The sequence below is a fragment of the Onychomys torridus genome, chromosome 1 (genome assembly GCF_903995425.1).
Source record: "Onychomys torridus chromosome 1, mOncTor1.1, whole genome shotgun sequence".
NCBI lineage: Eukaryota > Metazoa > Chordata > Mammalia > Rodentia > Cricetidae > Onychomys > Onychomys torridus.
In genome coordinates this window covers 81253062-81271825 of record NC_050443.1, presented here as the reverse complement: position 1 = coordinate 81271825, position 18764 = coordinate 81253062, and the positions used below count along the sequence as shown (strand labels likewise).

The following is an 18764-nucleotide window of genomic DNA, read 5'->3' as shown; positions in this document are numbered from 1 at the left end:
CTTGCTTTGTTTTTAATTTATTTGCTCAAATTGATTGATACTTTTATGTACCAGTTCCCTGGCATTGCATTGTATTGTATGCAGTAAATAGGTGAATATGGCCTAGTCACTAACCAAGAATGAATTCAAAGCTCCTTTCATGTAGAGAAGTACTGAGGTGATGGTGGGAAAAAAAATGCTTTGGGAAACTAGGAATTCATAACTCATTCTGATTAGAAAAGAGACCAAAGCAGGAAGGGAGGCAGGAAGGCTGTTGTAACCCAAGGGGAACAACTGGACTTCAAGCATAGGGAATGAGATCAGTTGATCCCACCATGGTGTCTTCCATTTTTCCTCCTAGGTACAGAGGAACTAACAAAGAAGTTGGAGGAGCTGGATAAGAGATAGCAAGAACTCAATGGAAAGGAAAGACTACGTCTAGGATACGTTTAATGAAGGCTAAAGTGGGAGAGTCAAGCATAGTGCCAGCTTTCCAATTTTGAGGACACTAGTGGAGTTGGGTTTACACAAAATTCAAATGTGACTGGATGTGGTGACATATGGCTTTAATATCAGCCCCCAGGAGGCAGAGGCAGACAGATCCATGTCTGTTCCAAGCCTGCTTAGGGACACACCGTGAGACCTGTATCAAAACAACAACAAAATTGGAAATGTAAGAGAAGATAGGCTAAACACGCAGCTTTCTGGTCGGGGGCCTGCAGAGGGAGCAGGCTGGAGCTGAAGTGCTTGTGTTTGTGTTTCAGATGGTGACCCTCTTTCAGATGTGGGTCGTTCCCCTCTATTTCACAGCGAAGCTGCATTGGTGGAGGTTCTTGGTGATCTGGATCTTCTTTTCTGCTGTCACAGCCTTTGTCACCTTCCGAGCCACACGGAAACCTCTAGTACAGACAACACCAAGGTGAGGATGTAGGTAGAGGAGAAGAGCCTGGTTTTCTTCCTCCTTCTCTCTCTTTCTCTCTTTCTTTCTCTCTTTCTTTCTCTCTTTCTTCCTTCCTTCCTTCCTTCCTTCCTTCCTTCCTTCCTTCCTTTCTTTCTCTTTCTCCTTTTCTTCTCTCTTCTTCTTCTTCCTCCTCCTCTTCCTCTTTTCTCCTTTTCTCCCTCCTTTTCTCCTCCTCCTTCTCTTCCTCCTTTTTCTTCTTCAGATTTTTTTTTTAAAAATTTTTTATTCATTTGAGTGTTTTGCCTACGTATATATAAGTATACTGCATGCATGTGTGTACTGCCTATAGAGGCAGAAGAGGGCATCAGATCCCCTGGAATTGGAGTTACAGACTCTTTTCTTTTTTCTTTTTTTTAAGAGCTGAGGACTGAACCCAGGACCTTATGCTTGCTAGGCAAGCGCTCTACCACTGAGCTAAATCCCCAACCCCACAGACTTTTTTCAACTGCTATGTAGAAACTGGATCTCTTGCAAGGGCAGCAAATGCTCTTAACCTCCAAGCTGTCTGTCCTGCCTACCAAACCTGGGTTTCTTGAAGTGAATCTGTTGGAAAGCATGGGAGGAAAATGGGTTTAGAATGAAAAACAAAAAGCTTTAAAAAAATTTTTTTTTTTGTCTGCCAAAATGTGTTGGTGGCCCTGGCCTCTTTAAAACAAGCTGATTGAGGTGGTGGTGGCGGCGGCACACGCCTTTAATCCCAGCACTCAGGGAGGATGAGGCAAGCAAATCTCTGAGTTCGAGGCCAGCCTGGTATACAGAGCAAGTTCCAGATAGCTAGGGCTACGTGGAAAAATACTGCCTCAAAAAAAAAACCAAAAAACAAAAAACAAAAACAAAACTAAACTAAAATATTAAACTGGTGGTAGTGGTGCACGCCTTTAATCCCAGAACTCAGGAGGCAGAGCCAGGCAGACCTCTGTGAGTTCAAGTCCAGCCTGGTCTACCAAGTGAGTTCCAGGAAAGGCACAAAGCTACACAGAGAAACCCTGTCTTGGAAAGAAAAAAAAAAACAAAACAAAACCATAAAACCCCAAACAAACAAACAAACAAACAAAAAACAAAAACAAAACAAAACAAAAAAACCAAGCTGATTGGAAGACCCACTCCCCTAGCCACAGGCTCAGAATTTCAGATATTTCCCTGTCCTTCACTTAATGCTCTACATCAAGATCTGGTGTTATAAGCACACAAAACAAGCCTTTGTGATCATCGTGGTCTCATTTTAAGTATCCTTCTCTCCTGTGAACCCTTCTCTCATTTCTGAATTAGATTTCCTATTATGTTTTCTATTAAGACCCTGTAGTTTACCATCATTGAAGTCATCACAATTTATAACAAGATGTTATTTTGAGTATCTGTCTTCACACATGCACTGTGCTGGTCACTGTATATCCTATCCGGCCTTGCCACAGGGTCTGGCACATGTTAGCTTACTCTGAATTTTTGTTGAATGAAGGAATGACTATCAGCAAATTTGTAGTTTTGTAATGAATAGCACTTTCTTCTTATGTAACAAAGCTACTGTTTCTATACTACTGTGTTTTATACAAATGTGTTTCTTATTTAATTCTCCCAACCAGCTTGTGTGGTCATTTAAGATCCATACCTGGCAGGAAAAGATATTTTTCTCATTCATTCATTCATTCATTCATTCATTCAACAAGCACCTGCTATGTGCCAGGCCCTTTGGTGAGCGCTAGGGATACAGGGCTGGATAAGACATGGTCCCTGCCCTCAAGGAGTGCTCTGTTTAATGGAGGAGAGGGTCGAGAAGGCACCTGTTGGAGTGCATTTGGTAAGTGCCATGAGAGGTGTGCATGGGCTTAAGCCTACCAGGGGAGCTGCCTAGCCTGACCCAAAGTCTCCCAGTTTGCAGACTGCTCTGTGTGTGCTTCGTATGTTTACTACACACTTTTCTCTGACCTTCCGGATTTCACTGTGAGAATGAAGATGGCGATCCAGAAGCCTCTCCCTGGCACCTCTTTAGGCCTTGAGAGAAGGCACAGGATCTAGGCCAAGCAGATATGGAGTTGGAATACCCAGTGCTGTAACTTGTGAACAACGGTACCTTACCTTTCTGAGCCTTGAAATTTTCATCCCTAAAAATGTGATAAATGCTCAACTTTAGGTGAAGTGATTTTCCAAAATTAAAGTACACTATCACATGTGAGTGACCAAGGGCTGGGCTTGATGATATAGGCCTGAGCCTCAAGGAGACATGATTGTTAGTTTGAGATCAGCCTTGGGCTGCAGAGAACCAATTCAAGGACAGCTTAGGTTACATATAGTGAGATGGTTCATCTGGTAAAGATGCTTTTGCTTAAGCCAAACTTAAGACAGTTTGATCAGAACCCAAGTAAAGGTAAGAGAGAACCCACTCTGCAAAGTTCCTCTCTGACCTCCACACATGTGCCACAGATACATAAAGTTACCAGTGGCAAACAGTATGACTAAAATATTGTTAATAATATGGAAGGTTGTTTTATAATAGTAAATAACATTGATGGTGCTCCCCAGTTTCATAAATGGCCTTATTTATTCATCTAACTTTAACAAGTATATTACAAGAAATAGGCTTTTTATACCACAGTGAGAAAGGTTGTTTGCTTTATCGTTTATGAAAATAAGTGAACTTATTTCAGAAATATGATGACTCATCTGGGCTTATTTAGCAAATAAAAGCTTACTAATTAATCTTAATTATTAGAAGATCTAAAATTCCATGTTATTTCTGTTGTCTCTTTCCCTTATGTAAATCCTGGATTGCATAGCTGTGTGTGGTTTTTAGTGCAACACTACAAGATGCTTTGGGCCTTTCCTTAGCCTGAGAAACCTGCTTGGACAGAGTAGGGAAGTTTAGGCAGGAACCTAAGTGTCCATCCTGGGGTCCATCAGAAAGGTAGTAAGTCAGCTCTTAGGAAAAAAGAAAGCTTGGGCTAGTTATTCAAGCATATTACTAAACTGCTCATTTGCTGTTATCTCAGACAGGATGGTTAGTGACTACCTTAGACAGGGTCTATATTGCTGTGATGAAACACCGTGACCAAAGCAACTTGGTTGGGGAGGAAAGGGTTTATTTGGCTTACATTTCCACAGCACTGTTCATCATTGAAGGAAGTCAGGACAGGAACTCAAGCAGGGCAGAAACGTGGAGGTCATGGAGGAGTTCTGATTACTGGCTTGCTCAGCCTGCTTTCTTATAGAAGTCAGGACCACCAGTCCAGGGATAGAACCACTCATAGTAGGCGGTCCTTCCCACATCAATCTCTAATTAAGATAGAGCCCCAATCGTATGAAGTGTTTTCTCAGTTGAGTCAAGTTGACATCCAAGACTATCCAGCACAGTGACTGCTGATATCAGGGACCACCTGCAGCATTTACAGAGGCCTGATTCATACAGAGACTCTCCTTCCTGAATCCAGCTGGAGTGCCACATTGCTTGTCACTGCTTACTCTCGAGGATGTGAAAAACCCTACTCTACCCTCTCCCCAAAACAAAACATACACATCAAATCAGGGGTACTGTTTGAGTGCCTTCCTCATTTTCTATCCAACAAAACGTGTCATTTCAGAACCATATTCATGAGGCACCATTCCTAGTGTGACTGGCCTCGTGGATAGGAGCAAAGCTGCAGTCAAACTAAGCAGACGCGGTACAAACTGTAAAGTTCTATCTCTGGTTCATCTTCCCCTGGATTCTTTTCTGACAGGAACAGCAAGCTTTTGCATGTTGTATTCTGAAGGTTCTTAGTCTTTTTACTTCCTTACCCAACTAACCTTAATTTGAGAGGGCAGAGGTAGCTTAGGTCAGCTGTGTCTTTTATTTGCTTGAGACTGAGACTGACTTTTAGGTATCCCTTTTCTTGATCCAGGAAGTTACAAAGCATTCTTGGGGGTATGAAGATTTAGGGGACATTTCTGCAATTGAGGATGTGAACAGCTTTTTTGTTTTGTTTTGTTTTTGTTTTTGTTTTTTTTTCGATACAGGGTTTCTCTGTGTAGCTTTGTGCCTTTCCTGGAACTCACTTGGTAGCCCAGGCTGGCCTCGAACTCACAGAGATCTGCCTGGCTCTGCTTCCCCAGTGCTGGGATTAAAGGTGTGCGCCACCACCGCCCGGCGTGAACAGTTTTTGACAGTAATCAAAGTTGCCCAATAAATCCTGAGCATTGCACCTGATGCCCCACTGATGTAGGAAGAAGGGGTTCTGGTGACTCAGCGGCCTCTGAGGCCACCATTCTGTACCAGCTGTACTAACTGTTTATTTTCTTCCTCCAGGTTGGTTTATAAATGGTTCCTCCTAATCTATAAAATCAGCTATGCCACTGGCATCGTTGGCTACATGGCTGTCATGTTTACCCTCTTTGGTCTTAACTTATTATTCAAGTGAGTACCCTTTGCTTTCACATTTTTCTGGTATTTAGGGAAGAACGGCTGGAAGTCCTGGGTATTAAAAAGAGAACGTGGTACAGGTAGCAGCCCTCTGCGCTGTTTTGCTGGCAGAAAACATTGAATGTCTGGATACAGACAAAGGTCAGAGTCCCAAGTCATTGTTTATATTTCCCAAAAATTGGTATTCAGATGAAAAGCATAACAAAAATAAACAATAACCAGTTGCCCATAATTCCATCCCCAAGGAATAGTTTTCATCTTTGTATACTACTCTGCCTGGCTAGAGCAGGGACAAGCAAACCTCACCTGAGGGCTTGTTGCTTCCTATTGTCACGAGCCTTCTGGACACCAGCTTACAGGTCCTCTTACCAACAGATGACACAGAAGTCAAGCAGTCTTGAACTTAGAGACTAGAGAGTACAGTGAGTCAGTAGTCCAGAAGAGGGTGAAATGTGGTTATCTAGATGAAGTAATATTGACTGTGGGCTCTCGATCAAGAGGAGTCCCGAGCCAGACCTGGAGATGTGTTTGTGTTCCCAGTAACTCAGTAGGCTCAGGCAGAAGCATTGAAAGTACAGTGTCTGCTTAGGCAGTCTGAGTGACTTAAGCCAGATCCTGTCTCAAAATTAAAAATGAAAAATGGGCTGGGGATGTAGCTTAGTGATAGAACTTTAGGTCTAGATGGGCAAAGTTGAAGTACTGAAGAAGAGGAAAGGGGAAAAAAGAAATAGTTCCGTGTCTGAGACAGTAGTGACTAAAGATCATGTTTTAATTTATAGCTGGAAAGATTGTGTCTTAGTCACTGCTCTAGTGCTGTGAAGAGACACCGTGACCCAACAACCCTTCTTTTTTTTTTTTTAAAGATTTATTTAATTATTATGTATATCATGTTTTGCCTGCATGTATGCCTGCAGGACAGAAGAGGGCACCAGATCTCATTATAGAATGTTGTGAGCCACCAAGTGGTTGTTGGGAATTGAACTCAGGACCTCTGGAAGAGCAGCCATCTTAACCTCTGAGCCATCTCTCCAGCCCCAACAAGGCAACTCTTATAAAGGAAAGTAATTAATTCTGGGCTTATTTACAGTTTAGAGGGTTAGTTCATTATCATCATGACAGGAAGCAGATAGGTGTAGTGCTAGAGCAGTAGCTGAGAGCTTTACATCCTGATATGTAGGCAGCAGGCAGAGAGAGATACTGAGCCTGGCAAGGGCTTTTGAAACCTTAGTGCTCACCTGCAGTGACACACCTCTTTTAGCAAAGCCACCCCTCCTAATCTTTCCCAGTGTCACCCGCTGGGGATCAAGCATTCAAACATAGGAGCCTATGGAGGCATCCTCATTCACATTTTCACCACAGCACGAACCTCTCAGTACACTCTAGGCTGGAGAATGTTTAAAAGTTCATTGTAGGACAAATAAAACTAAGTACTGTGTTATAGAGTGAGTGGACACTCCTGGATTTCTTTCTTCCAGGAGGAAAATAGGCTGAAAGAATAAACAGGCTCCAGAAAGGTTTAGGATTCATTCATTTAGACTCTATGCTGAGGTTGAAGGTGCACACCACTATGCCCAGCTAATGTTACATTTTAAAGATTGTTTCTTCTAATTGTTTCTTTACTTGCCTAGTTTATACAGGAGGAAAACAAATTAAAGATCTTGACTTTAATTTTATGTTATGAGTGTTTTGCATGCATGTGTACATGCAGGAACCTACAGAGGCCAGAAAAGGGTGTTGAATCCCTTTGAACTAGTATTACAGACAGCAGTGAGCTGCATGTGGGTGTTAGGAACTGAACCCTGGTGTTCTGCAAGATCATCCAGTGCTTTTAACTGTAGAGCCCAGAACTTGACTGTTTTCATGCTGCTGATTAGGTTGATGGGTGTAAGATGAGCACTAACTAATCAGTGAGTTAAATATTGCAAGGCTAATAAGCACATCCATTTTCTTTCTTTGAGCATTATAACTTACAACCATGAGTGAATACATAGAATTCTTTGTAAAAATATGTTAGAAGGGCTGGAGAAATGGCTCAGAGGTTAAGAGCACCTACTGCTCTTCCAGAGGTCCTGAGTTCAAGTCCCAGCAACCACGTGATGGCTTACAACCATCGGTAATGAGATCTGGTGCCCTCTTCTAGCCTGCAGACAGAACACTGCATACATAATAAATAATAAACAAACAAACAAACAAACAAATAGAAATGTTAGTCAGGGGCGGGAGGGGGGAGGACAGGGGAACCCATGGCTGATGTGTAAAATTAAAACACAAATATAATAAATAAAAAAGGACAAAACAAAACAAACAACCCCCCCCCAAAAATGTTAGTAAAGATAGTTTTCTACAACAGTCATAGACTCTAGACTACAAATTATTGGTCCTTGGAGTTTTTAAACTAATGTTATAGGAAGGATCCATATTTTCTTAGTAAATAGGCTTGAACCAAAATTTAACTTTGATGATATTATACCAAATATGTACTTATACAACCATTCTATAGTAACATGTATAATAAATATTTACTAATTTTATATTCCCCCTAAACCTATGTTTGATAAATGCTTTCTATAAAAGAAATGTAAATAGTTTAGATTATATAGAAAAGTAGGGAAAATCTAGGCTATTATGTGCAGTTATAAATGAACAGAGAAAACTCCTATCCTGTCTGTGCCCTGCTTACCTGGGGCCCCAAGAGCACATTTCACATATGGGAGATAGTTTGTACAATTGCTGTCAGTTCAGACATTCCCAGAAGAGAGATGGCAAGGGACAGAGGGTCATTTCAGTCTTTGCCTCTGATCTACCAAGGTCATAAATGTCCTGCCTGTCCTTCGATGAGTTCAGCCATGTCAGCTTGGGTGTCTGACTTGCGGTGAAGCCATTTAGTGAGTTACTTTTTTTTTTTTTTTAATGAAATCCCCATTACTTGGTATCCAGCATTTACCAATAATGGAGTTGCTAACACATAGCTCTGAAAGATTACCTGGGCAAGTACAAAGCCATGCTGCCTGTCCTGTCAGGCTGGAACTACAGACAGAGTTGAGACTAGGAACCAGGTTCGTGGAGCAGTGTGATACACTGGAGCTTGGTCTTTGCAGCTCATAGTGATAGCTTTCACAAGAGATGTTTGTGGACCATATTAAAACAGCAAACTGGATTTGTTCATATTTAATAACATTTACTCTAGCTTTTGAGCAATCCAACTAAATTTAGGCTTTGCCTTCAGTGTTGTCAGGCAGTAATTCAAGGCAGTTGTGTCTCAGAGCAGGCCTCATTGCCACACTGCTTCCCTTGCCAGGATTAAACCAGAAGATGCGATGGACTTCGGGATTTCTCTTCTCTTCTATGGTCTCTACTATGGAGTTCTTGAGCGGGACTTTGCAGAGATGTGTGCAGACTATATGGCTTCTACCATAGGGGTAAGTTCATCTGTACTTTTTTTTTTTTTTAAATAAGGTCTGTCTTGCTGTGTATGCAGCCCAGACTGGCACCTTGAACTCCGATTCTCTCACCTCAGACTCTTGAGCACTAGCATTACACGTTTCTACTACTGTGCCCTCCCTGTCATCTCTGCTCTTACTGTTGCCTCCTTCTACCTCCAAGTTGTTCAGGCTAGCATCACTTACTTGATGTAAAACAAAGGCACTAAAATGAAATAAGCCATAGAAGAAACTTTTAGGGGCTGGGTGGCGGTGGCGCACACCTTTAATCCCAGCACTCGGGAGGCAGAGGCAGATGGATCTCTGTGAGTTTGAGGCCAGCCTGGGCTACAGAGTGAGTTCCAGGATAGCCAGGGCCACACACAGAGAAACCCTGTCTCGAAAAAGCAAACAAAAACAACAAAAACCTTTAGAATGTGGGTAGTATGCATAATGATTTCTTCCTTAAAATTTAGAAAGTTAGATTTCACATGTACCCTGGAATTTTAACTTTAGGGTCACCATAGGAAAGAAATACTTTATCCAGTAGGAAGTTAACATTCATTTAACAGATGTTTTTTAATGCTTCATATGTGCCTGGGCCCTTTGCTGTGTGTTGGGCTTATAAAGGTATCTGAAAATAAAAAATGTATTATTCTTCTCTGAGGAACTATTGACGGTACATTTTGCTAGTGAAGAGGTAGTTACTTTATTCAGTGGTGTATGTAGCCACTGGTAATCCAAGTGTCAGTAACCCCTGACCCATACTTATGCCAGCAACACTAATTAAACCCAGTGGGTCACACACACAAAATCTGAAAATAAAACTAAAACTTGGCCCTTACCCCAAATGATAAAGGTAAATGTTAAAGCAATACACAAACATAAAAGTATGTCTGTATTAAGTATTGTGAAGGGAAGTACATGGTGCCATGAACACATATAATACTGACACATTTGACATCATCAACCTCAAATATGGCTTCCTCAAAAAATGACTTATAAGCTGACTTTAACATGAATAGGAATAAGTGATAAATTGTGTGATGTACAGAGGAAATAGCATCCACAAGAGTCCTGTCAGCAAGATTGAGGGTGGGTGAGGTTTTTCTTTCCTTCTTTTTTTTAATACATTCGTATGTGTATTTCTCTGTGTGTGCACATGTATGCATATACTTTTGGGAGCTAGAGGACAACATTGAATGTCATTCCTCAGGAGCCATCCACCTTGTGTTTTGAGACAGGGTCTCTCATTGGCCTGAGCTTGCTGATTTTGCTAGACTGGTTGGCCAGCAGGGATTTGTCTCTACCTCCCCAGTATGAAGATTATAAGTGTACCTCTGTCTTAGTGTGTACTGTATGTACTTGATTGTGTGTATGTATGTGTGCAGGTGCATGAACATGTGTTGTGCGCATGGGTGTTGAGGCCAGAGGTCAAATTGAGATGTCTTTTTTTTTGGGGGGGGGGGGGTTGGTTTTTTTGAGATAAGGTTTCTCTGTGTAGTTTTGGAGCCTGTCCTGGAACTAACTTGGTAGCCCAAGCTAGCCTGGAACTCACAGAGATCCGCCTGGCTCTGCCTCCCAAGTGCTGGGATTACAGGCTTGCGCCACCACCGCCTGGCAAATTGAGATGTCTTTCCCCATCACTTTTCATTTTGTTTATTCTTTTTGTTATTGTTTTGTTGTTGTTGTTGTTGTTTGAGACAAGGTCAATTATGTACCTCTGACTCTCCTGGAACTCACTCTGTAGACTAGGCTGGCTTTGAATTCACAGAGCCACCCGCTTCTGCCTCCCAAGTGTGTGTTATTTATTTTTAATTATTATTGACTGTGTGTATGATGTGTGTGTGTAAGTTGTGCATGTGCTGTGGCACTCATGTAGATCAGAGAACACGTTTGTGGAAGTGGTGCTCCCCTTCTGCCTTTCCATGTGCTCCAGGGATCGAATCCAGACCATCGGGCTTGCTTTGCAAGTGCTCTACCTGCAAGCCAGCTCCACATCCTTCACTTTAACTTTTACAGTCAGATCTATCCCCAACCGTGAGCTCATCAGTCCACCTAGGCTCGCTGGCTAGTGAGATTCAGGCATCGACCTTTCTATTTCCCCTCACTGTACTGAGTTTACAGACACATAGTGCTGCATGAAACTTTTTAAAATGTGAGTACTCAAGACTCAGGTGTGTGTGCTCACAAAGTGAGCACTTTACTGACTGAACTGTTTCCGTGTCATGAAAGGGTAGATGTTTCTGAGGAACTAGTGTCTGGAGAAATAGTCTATAGATGACAGTAAAAACTTACAGGCCAAAGGTTTTAATCTTCTTTACTATTGGATGTGTATAGTGATGGGGCAGTCCACAGCGGTGATGCTTATATGCGAGTCCGAGAATAACCTTATGTGTTCAGTTCTCTCCTTGTTCCTTTATGTACTCCAGGGACTGGACTCAGGTCATCAGGTTTGCATGGCAATGCAGTTTGCCTTCTGAGCTGTGTAACCAGCCCAAGATTTTAATTTTGTTACCAAAAACACTGACGGACTAGAGATATCTTAGCAGTTAAAAGCACTGGCTGCTCTTCCAGAGGACTCAGGTTTGATTCCCAGCACCCACATGGCAGCTCACAACTGTCTGTAACTCCAGTTCCTGGGAATCCTATGTTCTCTTCTGGCATCTCAGCACACCAGGACACATGTGGTACACTCACAGAAATGCAGACGAAGTACTCATACACATAAAATAGTAAAATGATTCAGGAAAAAAACACTGACAGGCTAATAGAGAATGACTCAAATTTGCATTAAGCAAAGACGGTTCAGTCTGCTGGGCAGAAAACAGGCTTAGAGCGGGTCCAGACTAGACTAGACCCCTGAACAGACAGTCCATGGATCTGGGTGAGATAAAGTCACTTTAGATGAGAATAGAGATGATAGAAAAGGAAGACGGGAACTATTTGAGAAGTATTTGGGAGGTAAATTTGACAAGAGATGATAGTATGGTGTCTGAGACGGAAAGAACCGTGGGCAGGGTAGTGCCTTGCCCAGAGACGGGCACTGCAGGATTAGGTACAGATGGTGAAGAGCTGCTTCTAGTTCAAATGTAGGGACGTAACAACCAAACTGCAGGACCCAAGGAAACCCCCCATAGAAGTACATCTTGTAGTGCACTTTTGTTTTGTTTTGATGTTACATGAATGTTTTGTCTACATGTGTGCGCACCGCCTGCATGCCTAGTGTCTGCAGAGGTCAGATAATAATGCCGGAAACTAGACTTATTATGGATGGTTATGAACTGCCACATCTGTGTTGGCACCTGCACGCGGGTCTTCTGCATGAGCAACAAGTGCTCTTGGCTGCTGAGCCATCTCTCCAAACTGCTTTGCTCTTTGATAAAAGTATTTTATATATACATAGATATTTTCTTGTAATTATTTAAACAATGATAGTGTTCTCAATTTCTGTGTCTTTCCCTTAGGCCCTACCCAGATGACACCCTCCTAAAAAGGGGACATTCCATCTCCCTAGGTAATATTAGTCAAGTACAATTTTAGGCCAGGTCTTTCTCAGTGAAGTGGGATTAATTTTATTTTTCTTGTACTAGAACAAATTGGAAACAAAAATCTATTACCTCCTTTTATAGATCGCTTCTGTGGATTGCTGCTGGTCTGAGAGTGTCCCAAAAGTTCCATGTGTTGGAGGCTCACCCCTTACTGTAGAGTTGTTGAGGTTGAGGCATCGCCAAGAGGTAGTGTGCCCTTGAGAGAGACTGAGGTAACCCTTACGGCCCCTGAGTTAGTTATTATCAGATCCTTTTATTATAAGAGTGAGTGCAGCCCTTGAATGACCCCTGCTTCATGTCTGGATATGATCTTTTTCATCTGTATGTCCCCGTGTGTAGTACCACCCGCCCTGGAGTGATTAAAGGGGCCCTTGCCAAATCCAGTGCGGTTCTATTTGGGCTTTCATGCTCCAAACTGTAAGTGAAATGTTCTTTCCTTGTAAGTGCCCAGCCTCAGAAATTTTATAATAGCAATGAAAAACAGTCTAGAATTGCCTGTTGGATTCTTTCATAACTTCATTTCACTTTCTTTTATCTACATGTATAGACTTCAGATCTTTTTTTTGTTGGTTTTTTTTTTTTTTTTTTTTTTTCGAGACAGGGTTTCTCTGTGTAGCTTTGTGCCTTTCCTGGAACTCACTTGGTAACCCAGGCTGGCCTTGAACTCACAAAGATCCTCCTGGCTTTGCCTCCCAAGTGCTGGGATTAAAGGCATGCGCCACCACCGCCCGGCTTAGACTTTAGATCTTTAGCCTCCTTGTTCTCCAGAAGAGAGCTACGGATTCTGGCTTGTCAGGTTACTAACTTCACACTCACAGCAGATGTGTACTAAGACTGCTCCATGGTGTTTTAGTGATTAACGGTGATAATCCCTAGCAGTGAGGTGACAGTTCCTAGAAAGTGGTGTATTTCAGCTTCTAGTCCAGAAACAGGTTCATTTCTTGTTAGGGTGGAGAGAAGCTCAGACCCCATCTTTTACTCCTCATCCTTCTTCTGCCTGTTAGCGTGGGAGCAGAAGGATCATCGCATTGGTCTTTACTGGCAGGTTCACATAGTAGCAGGGAAACAGACTGCTCATCTACAAGTGAGGTTGATGGAACTTCACACTATGCTCTGTCTTTACTTGCCACCCACAGTCTAAGTGTTGACAGCCACTGCCCTGTGAATGTCCAGATGTAGAGTGTGTGTTCCTGATAAAAGCATTCCCTCCCTCGAGTCCTGGAATCTTTGTAAAGATTACTTCTTCTCTAGGGAGTTACATTGAAAATGTCTGTCTGTCCAGTTTAGAGGAGTCACACACTGATGCACAGTCATGGGACCCTTGCTGTAGGCTGACGTGCCTGTAACTGATGAGTAGGACTGTCCTAGGAATGTGCTTTAGTCCTGGATGAGTCACCAGGAGTTAGCTCATTCACTGTTTACCACAGCATATATGGCTGAAACTCTCCAAGTTACAGGCATTATGCTAAAGCTTGGACGCCAGTAGATTCTGAGATGCAAGGACCTTGAGCAGGGGATAGAGAGGTGCTTCATGTCACCTACCCAACCCTGGGGACCCCAGCAGTCTTTCATTTATTGATTATGCCAAGAGTCTTTGGTTAATTGAGTGAGAGAGGGACACCAGACTGACTTTCAGGAATGTTGTTGTCCTGGTAGCAAGAATCTGATCAATGCTTCGAGGTAATCTGGAATTCTAACCTTCTTGCATTCATTGGCCAACTCATTCACTTATTTGTGCAAGCAACAGTTATCCTGTAAACGTTTACAGAACGAGCAGGTACCTCTTTATAAGCACACAATTACCTACTTCTAGTAAAATCTTAGTCTTCTTTTGGTGAGAAGAGAGGGTTTGGTAAAACACTCAAGATTTCCCCCAGCTCTTCCCTGGTAACACCATTCTTATTCTAATGTCTCGAAATTCAACTTCTCAGCACCTTATGAGAGGAATCCTGAGTGGTTTTGTGGCCAGCTTATTTCACTTGGGGTAAGATCTCCAAGATTCATTTACATGAAAAAATTACCTTCCTTTTCTTTAAAAAAATTACTATTTTTTTATTGTTTTCATGTATATGGGTGTTTTGCCTGCATGTATGTCTATGTGCCACATGTATGCCTAGTGACCAAAGAAGCTAGAAGAGGTTAGTAGGTCCCTAGGAACTAGAGTTACAGAAGGTTGTGAGCCACCATGTGGGTGCTGAGAATCCAACTCGGTCTCTGAAAGAGCAGCCAGTGCTATAAACTGTGAAATGTTGCTCTAGCCCCATTTCCTTCCTTTTAAAGGCTGAGTAATATTCTCTTGATTACACACAACATGCTCGGCCTCAGTCGGTTTTCAGTCTTTTGTACATTCACAGCTTCTGTCCCAGAGGGTTATAGTTGATTTTATAACTGTGTCCCTAATTAGAACTCAGAGTCAGAGACTAAACCTAATTCATCTCTTATGGATAATGCTTTGATCTGAGGAGATCCTTGTGGTTAATTGAGTTCAAGGTTCCTAGAAATAAAACTGTGAGGTTTTATAATCATATTAACAAGCATTCTCAGGTCCTCCCCACTGGTCTGCATTACCTCATTAGGACAATTTTCTTTCAATTCTGTGAAGCTGTCTGTGATCTGAACTAAAGTAACTTAAATTATGTCAGGGGACCTTGATTAGAGACTGCCTTTTCCAGAGGGCCACTATGAAGTCATAAGTTGTGAGAGCTAGTCCCAGTAGTTTCTATCTATGCCAGAAATTATGCTGGGCTAGAAGGATTGTGAAATGTTTTGTGGTACTTTCTTTCTCAAGTTGTTTGTGTGATGCATTGGGGCACATGTCCTGTCTCACATTCTGAGAAAACCCCAGGCTCAGGCTCACTCCCTGGCTCCTCAGAGTTCCTAGACAACATCAGAACAGAATGTGTGCTGTCTTCACTGCTGAAACAGTGGAGGGAACTTGGGTTGGACTGTTTGGAGATCCTAACCTTTTTGCTTTCAGCTTTTTTAAAACTCTATTTTGTGTGTTATTAGTGCTGTGTCTGCATGTATGTCTTTGTACCATGTGCATGCCTAGGTGGTCTTGAACTCATAGACATACATTAAGTCTGCCTCCCAAGTGCTGGAGGGTTGGTATGACACCATGACTGCATGATGTGCTCTTAGTGAGCTGTGTGCTCTCTCCTGCAGGTCGCCTTGCCTGTCCCTGTCAGACACTAGCTCTCTTGAAACACTGTTCATTCGTTTGTTTGAAACAGGTTCTCACTATGTAGCCTTGCCTGGCCTGGACGGAACTCCATAAGTAGAACTTGAACTTCCTGTGACCCTCTTGCCTCTGCCTCCCAAGGGCTAGGATTAGGTGTGTACCACTATAGCCAGATTTTTTTTTTTATTAAAAAAAAAAATTGGCCACTTTCTCTTGTGATTACTTGCCTGTTCCTTGCTCCTCACAGGTAGGGCACCTGCCTGTGTGGATTAAACACTTTAGTGTGTTCTAAGCTGACTTCTGTTTGTGTCCTTCTGAAAACCTGGACTCATGCCCCGGTACCCACTGCTATTGTAGACCTCCCTCACAGGTATCCCCACAGTTGGCTCACACTCAAAATTTTAAAGCACTAGTCTGTCTTCTGTCTGAAGACTGGGATGGAGATGAGGCAAATAGGGCTTTAGAGAGACCAGCTAGGAGCCTGTGGTGGTAACTGTCGCTAACTTGACAGGGGCTAGCATCACCTGAAACCAGACTTCTGGGTCTGTCTGTGAGGGAGCTTCTTGACCAGTTGAACTGTGGTGAGAAGACCCACCTTAACTGTGGGTGACACCATTCCCAGGGGTGGGGTCCCAGACTAAAGAAAAAGGAGAAAGTGAGCTCAGCACCAGCATTCATCTCTCTGCTTCCTGACTGCAGATGCAACGTGACCACCATCCCTATCTTCCCAGGCAGACAGATTCTCATAGCTTTTCTGGCTCTCATCCTCTAGTTCTACAGTGAGTCGGGCATGCCTACCAAGCACCTTTCAGACAGTGTGTGTGCTGTGTGTGGGCAGCAGATCTTTGTGGATGTCAATGAAGAGGGCATCATCGAGAACACATACAGGCTTTCCTGCAATCACGTGTATCCTGCCTTGTGCTACATCTCTCCTGAACATCTCTCTAGTCATGGTGGGAAGAGGCGGGTGGTAACCATGGTGCATTGTCCAGAGTTGGAGTGTAGGCAAGCCGTGACAGAAGCTTTAGCTTTCTTCACCCTTTCTTCAGTTTAAGGTGGTTAGGGACTGCCAGGTTGTGGAGAACCCAAAGCTGCACAGTGTCACAGGAGAAGGAGACCCTCTAATGAAATGCTTCAATTTAGAGTCAAATCCCCTCCTGAGGATTTGATCTCATCTTTTTTTGTTTTGTTTCAAGACAGGGTTTCTCTGTGTATCTTTGTGCCTTTCCTGGATCTTGCTCTGTAGACCAGGCTGGCCTTGAACTCACAGAGATCCACCTGGCTCTGCTTCCCGAGTGCTGGAATTAAAGGTGTGCACCACCACTGCCCAGCTGACCTCATCTTGATCATGTATTTACTAAGCTCTCATCCTGTGCTATGTTGGGAATTGTATATTATCTCCATCTTGGCTCATAACAACCATGCAAATAAGGATCATTGCTCTCACTCCCCTGTGAGGAAACATTCAGAGAGAAGGAATCTGCCCCAAATTACACAGTTGTATGTAAGGAGTGAAGCCTCCAACTGAACCTTTCTCTAGAGCTGATGCTTTGGCACCTTGAGATCCAAAATGGGGCTAAAGTGCCAGTTTGGCTTTCTACCACTTCCCTTGACCAATGGTGCTCAGATTCCATGAGTTCTGTATCCGAGGCTGGTGCATCGTGGGGAAGAAGCAGACGTGTCCCTACTGCAAGGAGAAGGTGGACTTGAAGAGGATGTTCAGCAACCCGTATCCTTTGGGTCCTTGTTGAAAGTGGGTGATGGGCAGAAAGTACTGTCTGTGTCTGAGTCCTGGGGCCATCCCTACTGCCTCTAACCTAGAATTTGTTTACCATTCAATTTGGCTTCTGTTCTGGGGAAGTGGGGTGTGACATGAGGCAGTCAGGAAACACAGCCGCCCATCCTAAATTACTAACGGAAGCAGCCCTGCTGCTTGTCATGTGTTTGCTTCCTCTCTAGAAAGTATCATATCACTTGATTCCCTGGCAGCTTTCAGAGGCTGAGCAGTGGCCACAGTTATTTTACCAGTGGGTGATGCCTTACCCATGATGTCCATCCACAGACTACCTTTGCCTATGTGGGCAGGGCCTGAAGGATCTGTCGAGCTGGGCACACCTTTGCTCCATTCACTTCTAATGAAGGACTCTTTTCTCCTTGGCACTCATTACCCTTCCTACCCAGTCGTTTCTCTGGTCCCACATCACGTTCTGAGGGGTCCAAGGATCCAGCTTTGTCCCAGCTCCTACCCTAGCTGCCCTTTGTGTTCTGTGGTTTCCTGGTTCCTCTCTATATATACCAGCAGGACTGGTCAGGGGACAGGAGTGTTCCACCTATTTCAAAAGCTTTTCTGTGGGCTTTCCTCCCAGCCGGGCTTTGCAGGCATTCTTTCCTTTCTCCAGACTCCTTTCCCTACATTTAGATGTAAAGTAAAAGGAAAAGAACTCATCCAAAGACTTCTTTTCTTGGCCTCAGGAAGGCCTCCTTCATGTCTCTGCCAGCGATGAGCTCCTTGTGACTAACCTTGGCTCCTTTTCCCTCTGACTGTGTCCTCTTTTGTGATACTATTCTTGGAAAGATAGGAAAGAACATCTACTCACCCCAGATAGGGAATGAACAACAGACCAAAGTAAGGGTGCCACCCAAGTACAACTTGGTGAACCAGTGAGTTTTATTGGTGTTACTCATAGGAGAGTGTGTGAAGGGTTATTTACAGGAGCCGAAATGATTCAAAGACAGCTGCATCACCAAAAGCTACCATAGATGATGGCTTCTGGAAGCCACAGACTTGGAACTTGCTGCAGGCAGTTCAGCTGGTCTGAGCCTCTTTTAGGCAGCTCAGCTGGTCTGAGAGTCTTCCAGGTAGCTCAGCTTAGCTGAGAGGCTTCTAGGAAGCTCAGCTGTGTCTCAGCAGTTTCCACTGATTATATATACTTGATGAAGGAGGAGCCTAGAGTATCTGGTCAGTTTCAGAGACTTCCTGAAGCTTTTGAATTGTTTGCTTTCTGGGCTTAAGGAGCTTCCCTGCTGGATGGGATGTTTCACTCCTTTAGAACATCTTACTTCTTGGGTTTTTTTGTTTTGTTTTTTGGTTTTTTTGTTTTTGTTTTTGTTGTTTTTTTTGTTTTGTTTGTTGTTGTTGTTGTTTTCCGAGACAGGATTTCTCTGTGTAGCTCTGGCTGTCTTGAAACTCACTCTGTAGACCAAGCTGGCTTTGAACTCAGACATCCATCTGCCTTTGCCTTGAGTGCTGAGATTAAAGGCATGTGCTACCACTACTCAAGAA

General features: G+C 43.2%; 1 protein-coding gene across 1 annotated transcript in view; it reads left to right on the top strand.

The window, feature by feature from the left end:
* The window catches only part of Rnf121 (ring finger protein 121), a 75625-nt gene that overhangs the window by 55968 nt on the left and 893 nt on the right, over positions 1 to 18764 (top strand). The window contains exons 4-8 of the mRNA XM_036187576.1: positions 744 to 898; positions 5217 to 5324; positions 8629 to 8749; positions 16254 to 16387; positions 17109 to 17210. Of these exons, the coding sequence (XP_036043469.1) occupies positions 744 to 898; positions 5217 to 5324; positions 8629 to 8749; positions 16254 to 16387; positions 17109 to 17210 (620 nt within the window). The remainder of the gene's footprint in view (positions 1 to 743; positions 899 to 5216; positions 5325 to 8628; positions 8750 to 16253; positions 16388 to 17108; positions 17211 to 18764) is intronic.